At 47.5% G+C, this 14,180-nt stretch overlaps 1 protein-coding gene across 1 annotated transcript in view; it reads left to right on the top strand.

The window, feature by feature from the left end:
- CC2D2A (coiled-coil and C2 domain containing 2A) overlaps positions 1-14,180 on the top strand; it is a 527,307-nt gene that overhangs the window by 174,349 nt on the left and 338,778 nt on the right. The window contains exons 11-12 of the mRNA XM_078678452.1: positions 3,829-4,038; positions 5,802-5,908. Of these exons, the coding sequence (XP_078534578.1) occupies positions 3,829-4,038; positions 5,802-5,908 (317 nt within the window). The remainder of the gene's footprint in view (positions 1-3,828; positions 4,039-5,801; positions 5,909-14,180) is intronic.

Below are 14,180 nucleotides of genomic sequence, written 5' to 3'. Positions count from 1 at the left end.
TCATCTAGCCCAGAGCATGTGGAAGTGGGCCATTCAAAGGAACATGCTCCTCATGGCGGAACATCTCCCAGGCAAGGACAACCAGATGGCGGACCTGCTCAGCAGGCACAGCCACCAAATGCACGAGTGGGAGATACACCCCTCAGTGCTCCAACCATATTTCCAGCAGTGGGGTCATCCAGAGATAGACCTATTCGCCACAAAAGAAAACGCAAAATGCCAAACCTTCGCCGCCAGGTTCCCACACCCGCAGTCTCAGGGCAATGCGATATGGATAAACTGGTCCGGCAGATTTGCGTACGCTTTTCCTCCAGCACCGCTCATACTGCTGGTGGCACGCAAACTGCGGCAGCACTCCATGACGCTCATCCTAGTTGCTCCAACGTGGGCACGGCAAGCGTGGTACACCACGTTCCTAGAGCTTTCAGTGGTGCCTCACCAACGGCTGCGCCTCAAGCCCAGTCTCCTCACTCAGAACCGTGGAGACATTCAGCACCCAGATCCGCAACAGTTGAACCTTGCAATATGGCTCCTGAGGTCATAGAGTTTGGCTACCTCAACCTGCCCCCTGACTATATGGACATCATCAAAGAGGCAAGGAGACCTACAACCAGGGCATGCTATGCGGCCAAGTGGGAGCGGTTTGTCATTTACTGTTCTAATAATGACATAAATCCGCTGGATGCATCCACGCAAAACAATATATGTTATTTGTTGCACCTATACAGGTGCAATCTGGCGTATAGTTCCATTCGGATACATTTGGCCGCACTGGCAGCTTATCTTCAAAACAGACAGCATCTTTCTCTTTTTAGAGTGCCAGCCATTAAAGCTTTTATGGAATGACTCAAAAGAGTGATTCCTCCCAGACACCCTCCTTCACCTGTCTGGAATCTAAACATAGTTCTCACCAGACTAATGGGACCACCCTTTGAACCTCTTCACTCTTGTGAGATACAGTTTCTAACATGGAAAGTGGCTTTTCTGGTAGCAATAACATCGCTACGGAGAGTTAGTGAGCTTCAAGCCCTAACTATTCAGGAGCCCTTCATACAAATTCATGCTAATCGGGTGGTGCTGCGTACCAACCCGAAATTCATGCCTAAGGTGGTTTCGCAGTTCCACATTAACCAAACCATAGAACTGCCTGTTTTCTTCCCAAATCCAGACTCTGTGGCAGACAGGGCACTGCACACACTGGATGTTAAAAGAGCTCTCCTGTATTACATAGACAGGACGAAGGATTTCAGGAAAACTAAGCAACTGTTTGTTGCCTTCTCTCCACAACACAAAGGCAACCCCATTTCCAAGTCAGGTATAGCCAGATGGATTGTTAAGTGCATACAAATCTGTTATCAAAAAGCTAAACGCACATTAACAGTTCCCCCGCGAGCGCATTCCACACGCAAGTTAGGGGCATCCATGGCTTTCCTAGGTAACATTCCTCTAGAGGATATATGTAGAGCAGCCACATGGACCACCATACACACATTCACCAAACACTACTGCGTGGATGTACACTCCAAACAGCAAGCTGCTGTAGGTCAGGCTGTTCTCAGAACTCTTTTTCAGACTGCTGCAGCTGGCACGGGCAACCGCCGCTAAGGAGGATACTGCTATTTATTCTATGCACAGATATAAATTCAGCAGCCCACATGCCTCGAACGGAATATGCTACTTACCAGTATGCATCTGTTCTTGGCATGTAGGGCTGCTGACATTTATATCGCCCGCCCTCCTCCCCGGTGCCTGTCGCAGCTGTAGCACGCAGAATCATTCTCAGGCATGGTCATCACTTACTGTATTACACTCCATCTCTGCCACAATGTCAAAAAACAATCTGAAGATGGAGAGGATGCCCATGCGCACTGTAGTCCAAGGGAGGAGCCACCTATCTCGTGATACTTCGAAGACTCTTCCAGGACAACAATGTGCAATCATCCGGACCCAACACTAGGCGGCGATCTATGCACAGATATAAATGTCAGCAGCCCTACATGCCAAGAACAGATGCATACTGGTAAGTAGCATATTCCTTGTTCGATTTAACCATTTTGTTATATGGCTTTAAGTTTTTCTTCGCTGTCTAATGATATACTTTTGAGTCCGTTGTTGGCCTCATACAGCTATAAGCCAAATAAAAGTAGAATTGTATTTTACTTTGACTGATTGAGTTTCCTTTCATCAAAAGCAAAGGTAGAAGCCTCTGCACATCTGTGTGTTAAGTATCGACTTGTGGAGAAGCTTAGGGAGTGCAGTGGGAGAGTGGAGTTGTTTATTTTCTCCCAGTTATGCTATCCATGGTAGATTTTTCTATGTTAATATATGTTTCATATACATTTTGATATATATTTATATATAAATAGGTAATTTAAAACACTATTTTAAGTTTCAGGAGTTGGTGTAATGGGTTGTGAGGGTATTTAGGTTTCAGGGGTTGGAGGGGTAAGAGGTAGTAAGGGTTCTTAGGGTTTATAGATGGGTTGATATAATGGGTAGTGACGCTTATATATGAAAAGAGGGAATGGATGCTGCTTCCCCCATTTAAAAACACCTGGAACATATATATGTAATCAGCATGTTTGTGTGGTAAAGTACAATGATGTAAAACAATGTGATTAATGCATTGTATTCCGTGCGCTCTAAAGTTCCATGTGGTAAATACATGCATGGCAGCGACTGACATTCGATGGGGGCATCAGAAATGGGGGAATAAAGTGAGAGCCTCTTCTCGTTTCAACTGTAGCATATGACATTGTTCTTTCCTGATAGGCGTATTTAATGTGCATAAACAGATATTGAAGTCAAATGCATATTGCGACGTATATAAAGACTCATGTGTTGTACTTTCCACTGTGATTGTGCATCGATATGTATGGATACAGATTATTGCATAGAGAGAAGATAAAAGAATTGATTTTTTGTTTCTAGGCATTTCCACTTTTGTTAGGTCAGTGTTCCTTGTATATGTGTACAAAGGAAACCCGAAGATCGTAAGAGACCAAGGGTACTTGAGTAATTCTAAAGACAACAGCCCATGAACATAAAATGAAATACAGTCTTTCTGGATACAAAAATCAGTTCCTTAAACCGATTCAATAATCAGAGTTTTCAATTTTATTACTACAAATCGAACAAAAATGTGAATTACCCCAGCCGGAAAAACTAAGATCCTGAGAGCAAACAAACAATGAACTGAATCAAACAATGAGCGAAAAAACAATAATGCACATAAAAACAGGTGTTAAAACTTACAACAAAAAATATGTAGACATATACAGGCAAGCAAACAGTGACAAACGTTAATATAAAACCTTCAGATCACTTCTTATTAAAAGCAAAACGCTACTGCACACAAAACAAAAAACTACAAAGCATAGTGTAACGGGTCAGAGTGTATGTCGACTACGTTTCAATCCTGTGAAAATATGATCATTGTTTCAGTTCATTGTTTGTTTGCTCTCTTGATCTTTGGCTTTTGAAATTATTGCGGCTCGGTTCATTCAAATTTTTGTTCGAATTTTAGTAATAACATTGAAAACTCAGATCATTGAATCTGTTTGTGGAACTGATTTTTGCATCCAGAGCGACTGTGTTGTATTTTTTGTTAAGGGGCTATTGTCTCTAGAATTAGGTCAGTGATCCTTGCCAAATGGAGACAAAGTAATTTAACAGGGACTTTCGGTCCTAAGTCTATTGAGCGCATGATTACATATTAAGGATTAACAACGATATCTGATGATAATGCATGCTAGATTCATCTGTAGGTATTAACCAGTCCATCACTTAAAATATTTGTTTCAAGCACATTGTGTTTTTCTGTTTCAGGCGCTGAAGACTTCCCAGGCTAATCAATACATTGTTGGCTCTGGTGATCTCCAAGGGGTGTTCCAACTGGACATTGATGTATCTGGAATCATTTTCACTCACCATCCCCTTTTCAGCCGAGAACACGTTCTAGTAACTAAACTGACTCAGTTATATGATCAGTACCTAGTGCGAAGACAGCGAAACCTCAGTTTTCTGCTCACCGATAAGGTATATATTCTCACCTTGAAACTTGATTATACGAGGGTGAATTTACTTTGGAGGACTATATTATACGTAACTCATAGCACGAAAAGGAATGCAACTGACATTTGCATATACCTTAACTGCATCTTTTACTCTTATCCGCCTCATAAAAAACCTTTTTGGGAATTTCCATTCACATTTAGGTGCTCAAGTGCACAAATGTTACAGCTAGACTTAAAGGGGAATTGTGCTAATGCAAACGTACTATAAAATCAATTCTGCATTAGTGATGGAAAAGATAAAAGCATTAGTGCATTTCCACATTAGTGCAAGCGCCACTACCTTTGCACATTTGTACAAGCAAAATGTAACACACAAGTGAAAAATATACAAAACGCAAAAAGGTCTTTCCATGATACAGAAAGGCAAAAGAATGTTCTGTTTGGACATTCTCAAAAGTAGTTTGTACAATTTCACAGGTTTGTAATATGATCCTAATATGTTTGTCTTCAAAATCTGATGAGATACTGTTAAGGCAACAGTTTGCCACATACATCTACAATGTCTCCTCTGTCGCCTGCTTTATTTATGTGCAAACTGAATTTCCGTCTTCGGTAAAGTAAATACTCTGTGGGAGAAGACATGTTACTTTACTAAAATGCGGTTGATTTTTAAAAGAGCCTCAGATCCACAAAATGGATGCTTCTGCCACAGACACGGGTCTGACCTCCTGCAGCTGACCGAAACTCAGCCAAGGAGGCCTGGACAAAGGGTTTCCTGTCGCAGGGAGGTGTCACACACCCCCAAACAGGAGATAGTGGATTGTAGCAGGGAGGTTTGAAAGAAACCAGACTCTGCATGGGGAGCACAAGGCTGCCCCTTGCATAATCCGGCCAAACCGGTTCTGGGGCACACCAGCCCCCGTCCCAGCGCGGCCTGGATCAAAGGAAAGGGGTGTACCCACCCCCTTCCTAGGTCCCACCCATAGGAGGGGACCTAGCAGGTAATCCAGCCCCCTAGATTGGTATAAGAATGGGAGCAGTGCCAATGCACTTCAGATTATCCTGATGAAACATAAGAAACGAAACTCTGGACCCTTCGACATCCTACTCGACGTAGAAGACTGAAGAATCTCCCTTGTCCCCATTGCTCCCAGTGATTCCCTAGGCCCTAGGCCTAACCACTGTTCGATTGGTATCTCTTATACCACTTTCTTAGTATATGGTCTGAGTGGCCCCCCGCCCTCATCCATAATTGTGCAACTTTGTATGTTATACTGTGCTTTTGATTTAACGCTTGTGCCCCTTTGTTCATAAAGAGTACTGGGGATTATTTTTAGAAATAAACACATATATTTTTATAATATATACTTGTGTGGTGTCCTTTCATTTGATATTACAGGACTGTGATTGGTAAAACAGCTCGCTTAACACGACCTCTTGAGTTTAGCCTTTAAGGCTGCTTAGTCTATGCTACCATTAAGATAGCTTGTCTACAAGGTTGACTTACAACCAGACACCATAAGGGATAGTTTGGACTGATACAAGGTGGTTCCAGAATTGGAAGCATCATATATCAGGCCAACTTCTCACAGCTTTATATTACTAATGCACTAATTATCACTTTTTGTCACTATTCCCCTGCACTGCGCCATATTTTGGAGCACATACCTTTCTTGTTGTTATAATTATATTAGCTAATAGAAATATAGTATTTATCTCATTTGCTGCCCTATTGAACTGACACTGCTGAATCAATTAATTGAAATAATTTTGTTTTTTTTTAAGCTTGATGCTCTTAGGAATGCAGTACGAAATATCACTGAAAGCCATGTTGCCCATGCTGGCAGCTCTACTGCCCATCTTAGTTTCGCTGAATATAAAGTTGAAATCAGGTAAGACAACACTATCACTCATGTTTGTCGCTGTTTCTACCGCCACCCCACACCTTTACTTATAAACGATATAGAGATGCAGAAAGGCTACCACACCTTCTGAAATGTGAAAATTGGGTTTTAGAGTGTGTTTCAAACTCCACTGTTGTATATATCGGTACTAAATCATATATGTGGATATACGGTGGGCCCAGGCGTGGAAAATTATTGGCAAAATTTTTTTACTCCATTCGAACATTTTCTAATGTACTACACGCCTAATGTTATTATTACTTTATTTAGCATTTTGTCAATAAAAGTAAACATTTAGAAGTGGTGTTAAGAAGAAGTAATTCTTCAAAATCACATGCACCATTAGAAAAACCGAAACATCCATATATAAAGTCTTGCAAAAACATAACGTAAAAGCGGTATGACGTCAAACAAGAGATCCATCATTTTTCACATCACATTACACCTAACTTAAGCACATTTACAGTATGATTTCTGTTAGTGGCCATGGAAATATTTTGTTATACAGTTATGTGTAAAGATGGGTTAATTTCTGTCTGTCCTGTCAAAAAATTCAGGTTGTGGTTGTGAAGCTTGATATTAGACTTTTTTTTCCTACAATGAATGATATCCCACCTTAAAAGAAAATTCATATACAAGCTGCCTTACTTCAAAGTTCTTAATTGCAGTTACCTGCACACATAAGTAGGGTTCAGAACTTCAAAATATTATATATTATTTGTCATATTTTTTGCTTCTCTTTTAAAAGTAATATTTCCATACTTGAAGTGCCTTCCTATAAACATTTCTGGACATCTAATTGATTGGTGTAATTCATCTCGTTTTTTATTAACTAACCCATTCCAGATGTTTTTTTGATGTACATGATTTCCAAATTTTCAGGAAGTGCATCTTCAAACTTTTGCCAAAATGCGCATTGCAGGCATTTAAACACACCTCTGACAACCACTTTAAGCTCTTCCCCCTTTTATGCTTAATTCCTATCATGAGTAAGTTACATTACACTTGCTTATTTGAATGAATGAATATCTCTTTATTCGTTTATGCAACATAATCATAAAAGCTAAAAACATATAAAACTACATACATAGTGTTAGAAATGGGATTTCCGGTTGGCTAAGGCTTGCGCCAAAGTCAGGCAGAAACCACCACTCCTACGTCAGGGCAAGGGAGTTACACACCAAAGATAACCCCTGCTCACCCTCTAGGCAACATGGCGCGAGCAGTAAGGCTTATCCCGGAGGCTATGTAAGTTAAGTGCCCACGCACCCCCAGCAACAACACCCAAGATCCACCACAAAGGAAACTCCACACAAGGTTATATATAAAAATAACCTTTGTATTGTAGCAAACACATTAGATAAAAACACACACTTTACAATGTGCCAACAGGCACAGGCAGAATTTACAGGGGATATGTACAGGAAAGGGCCACATGGACCACTGTCAGGAATATGCACTTTTAGGTTTAGAATACTTGTTAGAATTAGCACTTAGAACATAGAATATAAAATCACTGTAGCACAAAATAGGAAATAGAGCACACAACCAGTAATCACTGGTAAGAGGTAAGTACCACCTACACAACCCTAACTACCTTAGGAGAATGTCAAGCTGGGAACCATGACCTTACTAGCAACACCTGTACTAAAAAGAACAACCACCTAAGTATCACTATACGTTTAGGGGTATAGGCATAAGAACATTACACATGATGCATCTCTTCCTTCAGAGGTGTAGGGAAAAGCACATGACGCATAAAAACACATTCAGAGGTGCAGCAACGAACAATTGCGCAGAAATCACCTAGGCAGGAACACATTCGCGCACAAATCATATAAGCCACCACCTGTGACTGTCCCCAGGCCAACCTGGCCTTTCAGGGGCTGACCAGCCCTGTGTCCAAAATGTCAGGGGGGGTGCCTAAATGGAGCAGCTGCCCACTAAGTGCTGGGCAGCTGTGGAGACAATGGGGGGACTCCACACCAAATAAATGTCCCGAAGAGCCTCGCAGGTTCTAAAACGGAATGCCTCTGAAGCCCCTCGTGGGCTTGGGCACCAATGCGGGGCAATGTGGGAGCGACCCGCTGCCTACCGGGACCGCTCTACCAACCAAAGGAAATGCCCCCGAAGATGTTGGAGTCCCTCTCGGGGGACTCACGGTAAATTATGCGGCCAAGAGCCTCTCGGACTCTAAAGAAGGGATGCCGCCTTGAGCCTCTGCGGCTCGAACTACTAATGCCCTCGATCCTCTCAGGCTCTTAAAACAAATAGGCTCCACATGTTGGAGCCTCTCGTGGGCTCGGGACAGGAACCAAGACCCTGACGCTGAAGGGGAGGGGCGGGCACCCGCAATGTGCCCGACCCCCTCTTCGATGGGAACGGACCCCGGGCCCCACTCACCGGGCTTGCGCAGTCCTGCTGACTCCTCTGTGCAGCGGCCGGACGTGGCTGCTGCCGCGGGCGGGGCTCCTCTTCTCCGGGGCCAGGCCTTCACCGGGGACTCTCGCAGCGCGCCGTATGGAGGCGTCCTCCTTCCTTCTTTCCGGCCTGGGGTAGCCAATGGCAGCGCGGCGACTCTGCCACGGGGCAGCCAATGGCAGTGTGGCCCTCGGACCAGCCCCTAGGCTCTGGGGCGAATTAACTCCTGGCGGCGCGGCGATTCCCCCGGAAAGTACGGGGTAGGCTCCCGGATGGAAATAAACATAATACCAAAAAGAAAGCGCTCGTAAGCGCTATGGGGGCACAAAAATGGCAGATAAGCGGTGTGGGCACCAACGGCATAAATCAGCAGCCAGAGGGGGAATCCTCTCGCTCTTCCCCAGCAGAGCGACGCTGCAGAGAACACCCAGGTGCTGCGAGGGAAATAAAGCGCTCCCAGGCGCTTGATGCCCAGAAGTCCAGGGCAAGTTACAGCAAGAAGTCCTTCAGGATGTGGGGGGGCAAGGCTGGGCCCAGAATCCAGCTCACAGGGTCCTCCTAGGCAGGGAGGCAATCCCCCAGTGGCGGTCCTCCTGGCGCCCAGCAGCAGCAGCCCCCCTCAGGAAAGGATTCAAGATTCAGTCACACCACAGGGGATGGAGCCAGCACTATGTGGGGAAAGCCCAGCCCTATTCAGGTCCCAGGTGCACCCCTCCCCAGCCATCAACATGCTAATCTCAACACTCACCACCGGGGCAGACCCATCATGACTCATGGAGCCAGGCTCACCAGCCAGCTCCAGCCAATCACACGCCAGACACAAATTACACAAACATGCCAACTTCTAGAAGTGGCACTTCCACACTAGACACAATCACGCCGCATACATCATTGCGCAGCATTCAATCACACGAGTCCGCACATACCAAACTCGCACCTGCACTCCCCACGCATCAGGAACTACCAGGGACAAATACATTCCCCATGCATTCCTATGGGAGGACAGGCCATCCTCACCACACGCACGCACTTTACCCTGGGACACAGTGGCAAAGTGCGCAGAAACCAAAAATCACTATCACCAGGTCACATACCAAAAGCAAAAAGTTTAGGGGTGAACCTGCCAGAAGGGCCAAGTCCAACACAACCCCCTTCCAGCCAAAACGCAGGGTAGACCAATCTCCACCATGATGGGTTTCCCTGCTTGGGGCGATAGAACACGGACGCGGGTCCGCAACTGCAGGGACACCCTCCTGTTCTATGCCACGGTGAACCCATTGGGTACTTCTAGAAACACTGCCTGAAACAACTGGGCTACCCCACTGGTACTTCCAAGCTGTCCGCGGCCAGGACCAAACCCTGGGCCACCAGGTGCCACTGGTCCTTGCCTATTCACAGAGTGGGGGGTAGTAACCCCTGGCACTTAGTAGCCATTCTCTACTCTTCCTGTCTGTAGGACAGGGCTAGACTGCCACTGGTTCTCCAGCCTAGGGTCTACACCCTCAGGCAGACCAGGAGTGTCAGGGAAGGCTCTCCTCCCCCTACCTCTCCGTCTAGGGTTCCTCCTCCTCCTGCGAGGGGTACCCTTAGAACGCCATTCTCCCAACCTTGGGTGTAACCCCTCAGGTTGGGAGGGTGGCTCTCCCACCCTCTGCACCCCCTTCCAGAGTTCTGCACCCTCCAAACTGGAGCGGTACCCCTGGAAGATGAACCGGTCAGGACGCTGGTTACAGACGTCCTACCCTTCAGGCCAGGCGGATCCTGAACCTGGCCTTCCAACCTCTGGTCTAGAACCTTTGGAGGAATAACTGCCTGGCACTCCAGGACTTCTGGGGACTCACACACCATCCCCCTGAGGCTGACACATGACTCATATGTCGTGTGACTGTCTGTGTGGCGCAGATCTCCCGTCCCTGTCCACCTGACAGTGCGCGAAGATCCCCCTCAACAGAAGTGGTGACACCATGGTCACTACACGGGAACTTAGCCCAACTGGCTAGTCCCTGACCCACTGGTTCTTCCACTGGGGAACTCATCCCCCAATCACTCCTCACTTCGGACTCCTGTGCCCTCCCAACTGGAGTAGCACTGCCGGACACTGGAACCCCTGGAGCTCTAGTTACAGATGCTTCAGGTTCCCTAGACACTAGGAGATCCTCCTCAAATGGACTAACAGGACAGCCTAGGTCCCCAAGCTGGTGTTCCCTCATGAAACCACCCAGGGTCTGAGATAGGGCTTCTGGCATCTGGGGACTCTCAGCCACCCACTCACTCCCGCTCCACTGAGACAGGTAGTAAGCCTCTACACCCTTCTCACTATACTGGGACCTAGCTGGGCTACACTGAACCTCTTCCACCACGCTGGGCTGGAAGATACCTGAACCACTACTGTTGGAATCACTCACTAATGACTCTAAAGAACCTCTGGCACTCTCCCAATGGTCTGCTTCCTCTGCAAGGGTTTCTGGATCAGTCAACCCATATTCCAACAGGTGTTGGCGCAACCCTGGCAAACAACTACTGAGCACCTGCTCTCTGAGAACCAGATCAAACAGTTTGGCAAAATCAGGTTCCGTGTGAACCTCTAACCAATCAGACAGTGCCTCTTGACATTCATCCACAAACTACACCCAAGACTGGTGAGACAGTTTCCTACTGCCCCTGAATTTCAACCTAGACTCCTCTTCTGGGGAAACAGGTACCATACTCTGGGAACTGGGAATGGGATTTCCTGCACTGAAGTCTATATTGCTGCCACCACTGGACTCAACCCTCCCTGGGGAGTCCAGAAAATTATAACTGCACGCAGGGGATAGTCTACCCTCCAGAGGTAATTTCTCTCTGGTGAAGGCCCTCTCAGCTTCCTCTATCCTCTCCTGCGCTAAGACCCTCTCGGTCTCTAGCTGTTGCTTCTTAATACCCAGCTGCGCCATAGCCTGGGCATGCTCTAACCTGAGCTTTTCTAAAGCCAGCTGGTGCTCCCTTTCTTTCTTCCTATCTTCCCACTCCTCTGGGGACAGGAAAAGGGATGAGGCACTGCCTCCGCTACTGGAACCAGCAAGGGACTCCCTATCTATAGGGTCTTCGCTATCTGCTGGTGCCCATGTACTGTCATTTCCTCCCTCCGCTTCAGACTCTTCAGGGCTCCCCTCAGACCCACCACCCTCATGGTGTGAGACCCGGGCCCTCTCCTCACTGTGCTCACGTTCCCAGTCATCCTTCTGCCATTGCGTTAGGTTTTCCCTAAGTTGGGACTGGGTGTCTGACTCATTCACTGCGATGTCTCTTTCTTAGCAAAACTTTACCAACTCATGCATAAACATACCCCAGAAATTAAAAGCAGACTCCATCTTGGCAGGATGCTCACAGACACGTGCAACACAGGGGACTTAACTGTCAGAGCTGAAGCAAGAGTACAAAATTTACAAAGAATTCAGCGAGCTCCCTATCGCAGAGAACTCACACTCACTTGTCCAGTGCAACACACCATTCATCCACACACACCCTCCCCTCGGACTGGTAAGGCAGTTTCTACCACCCCTGACTTCTCAACCTGACCACACGTGACACAGGTACCAAACTCTGGGAGCAGGGCGGGGAAAAAATGTACTGGACACAATTACGCTGCTACCACTGGATCCCACCCTCTGGTGAATCCAGAAAATTCAAATTGCACTTAGGGGATAGAAACCACCCAGAGCTAGTGACACCTAACTCACAGTGCACAAGAAACACATTTCCCAAGAAATGACTTTTAGCATAAGCTTAAAAACAATAATCCCCTTTCATGTGATTATCTAAAATGCAGAGTTTTGTGGTGCAGCCAGCTGCCACTGCGGTACAGCGCAAACACAAATCCGGATCCCTTCCGCTGCCTATCAATGTTAGAAATGGGATTTCCGGTTAGCTAAGGCTTGCGCCAAAGTCAGGCAGAAACCACTATTCCTACGTCAGGGCAAGGGAGTTACACGCCAAAGATAACCCCTGCTCACCCTCTAGGCAACGTGGCGCAAGCAGTAAGGCTTATCCCGGAGGCTATGTAAGTTAAGTGTTTGCGCACGCACCCCCAGCAACAACACCCAAGGCCCACCACAAAGGAAACTCCACACAAGGTTATATATAAAAATAGCCTTTGTATTGTAGCAAACACATTAGATAAAAACACACACTTTACAATGTGCCAACAGGCACAGGCAGAATTTACAGGGGATATGTACAGGACAGGGCCACATGGACCACTGTCAGGAATATGCACTTTTAGGTTTAGAATACTTGTTAGAATTAGCACTTAGAACATAGAATATAAAATCACTGTAGCACAAAATAGGAAATAGAGCACACAACCAGTGATCACTGGTAAGAGGTAAGTACCACCTACGCAACCCTAACCACCTTAGGAGAATGTCACGCAGGGAACCAGGACCTTACTAGCAACACCTGTACTAGAAAAAACAACCACCTAAGTATCACTATACGTTTAGGGGTATAGGCATAAGAACATTACACATGATGCATCACTACCTTCAGAGGTGTAGGGAAAAGCACATGACGCATAAAAACACATTCAGAGGTGCAGCAAAGGAAAATTGCGCAGAAATCACATAGGCAGGAACACATTCATGCACAAATCATATAAGCCACCACCTGTGACTGTCCCCAGGCCAACCTGGCCTTACAGGGGCTGACCAGCCCTGTGTCCAAAATGTCTGGGGGGGTCCTAAACGGAGCAGCTGCCCACTAAGTGCTGGGTAGCTGTGGAGACAATGGGGCCAACAAGTTGGAGTCCCTCTCGGGGGACTCAGCACCAAATAAATGTCCCCTAGAGCCTCACAGGTTCTAAAACGGAATCCCTCTGAAGCCCCTCATGGGCTTGGGCACCAATGCGGGGCAAGGTGGGAGCGGCCCGCTGCCTTCCGGGGCCGCTCTACCAACCAAAGGAAATGCCCCCGAAGATGTCGGAGTCCCTCTCGGGGGACTCGCGGTAAATTATGCGGCCAAGAGCCTCTCGGGCTCTATAGAAGGGATGCCGCCTTGAGCCTCTGCGGCTCAAACTACTAATGCCCTCGAGCCTCTCAGGCTCTTAAAACAAAAAGGCTCCACACGTTGGAGCCTCTCTTGGGCTCGGGACAGGAACCAAGACCCTCACGCTGAAGGAGAGGGGCGGGCACCGGCAATGTGCCCCGACGCCCTCTCGATGGGAACGGACCACGGGCCCCACTCACCGGGCTTGCGGAGTCCTGCTGACTCCTCTGTGCAGCGGCCGGACTTGGCTGCTGCCGCTGGCGGGGCTCCTCTTCTCCGGGGCCTCGCCTTCACCGGGGACTCTTGCAGCACGCCGTATGGAGGCGGGGTGGGCTCCCGTCCTACTTCCTTCTTTCCGTCCTGGGGCAGCCAATGACAGCGCGGCGACTCTGCCGCGGGGCAGCTAATGGCAGCGCGGCCATTGGACCAGCCCCTAGGCTCTGGGGCGAATTAACTCCTGGCGGCGCGGCAATTCCCCCGGAAAGTACGGGGTAGGCTCCCGGATGGAAATAAACATAATACCAAAAAGAAAGCGCTCCTAAGCGCTATGGGGGCACAAAAATGGCAGATAAGCGGGGTGGGCACCCGCGCCGTAAATCAGCAGCCAGAGGGGGAATCCTCTCGCTCTTCCCCAGCAGCGCGATGCTGCAGAGAGCCCCCAGGTGCTGCGAGGGAAATAATGCGCTCCATGCCCAGAAGTCCAGGGCAAGTTACAGCAAGAAGTCCTTCAGGATGTGGGGGGGCAAGGCTGGGCCCAGGATCCAGCTCACAGGGTCCTCCTAGGCAGGGTAGCAATCCCCCAGTGGCGGTCCTCCTG

This window comes from Lissotriton helveticus, chromosome 2_2, assembly GCF_964261635.1.
Source record: "Lissotriton helveticus chromosome 2_2, aLisHel1.1, whole genome shotgun sequence".
Taxonomy (NCBI): Eukaryota; Metazoa; Chordata; class Amphibia; order Caudata; family Salamandridae; genus Lissotriton; species Lissotriton helveticus.
The sequence above is the reverse complement of the archived record's forward strand: the minus strand, read 5'-3'. Positions and strand labels throughout refer to the sequence as shown.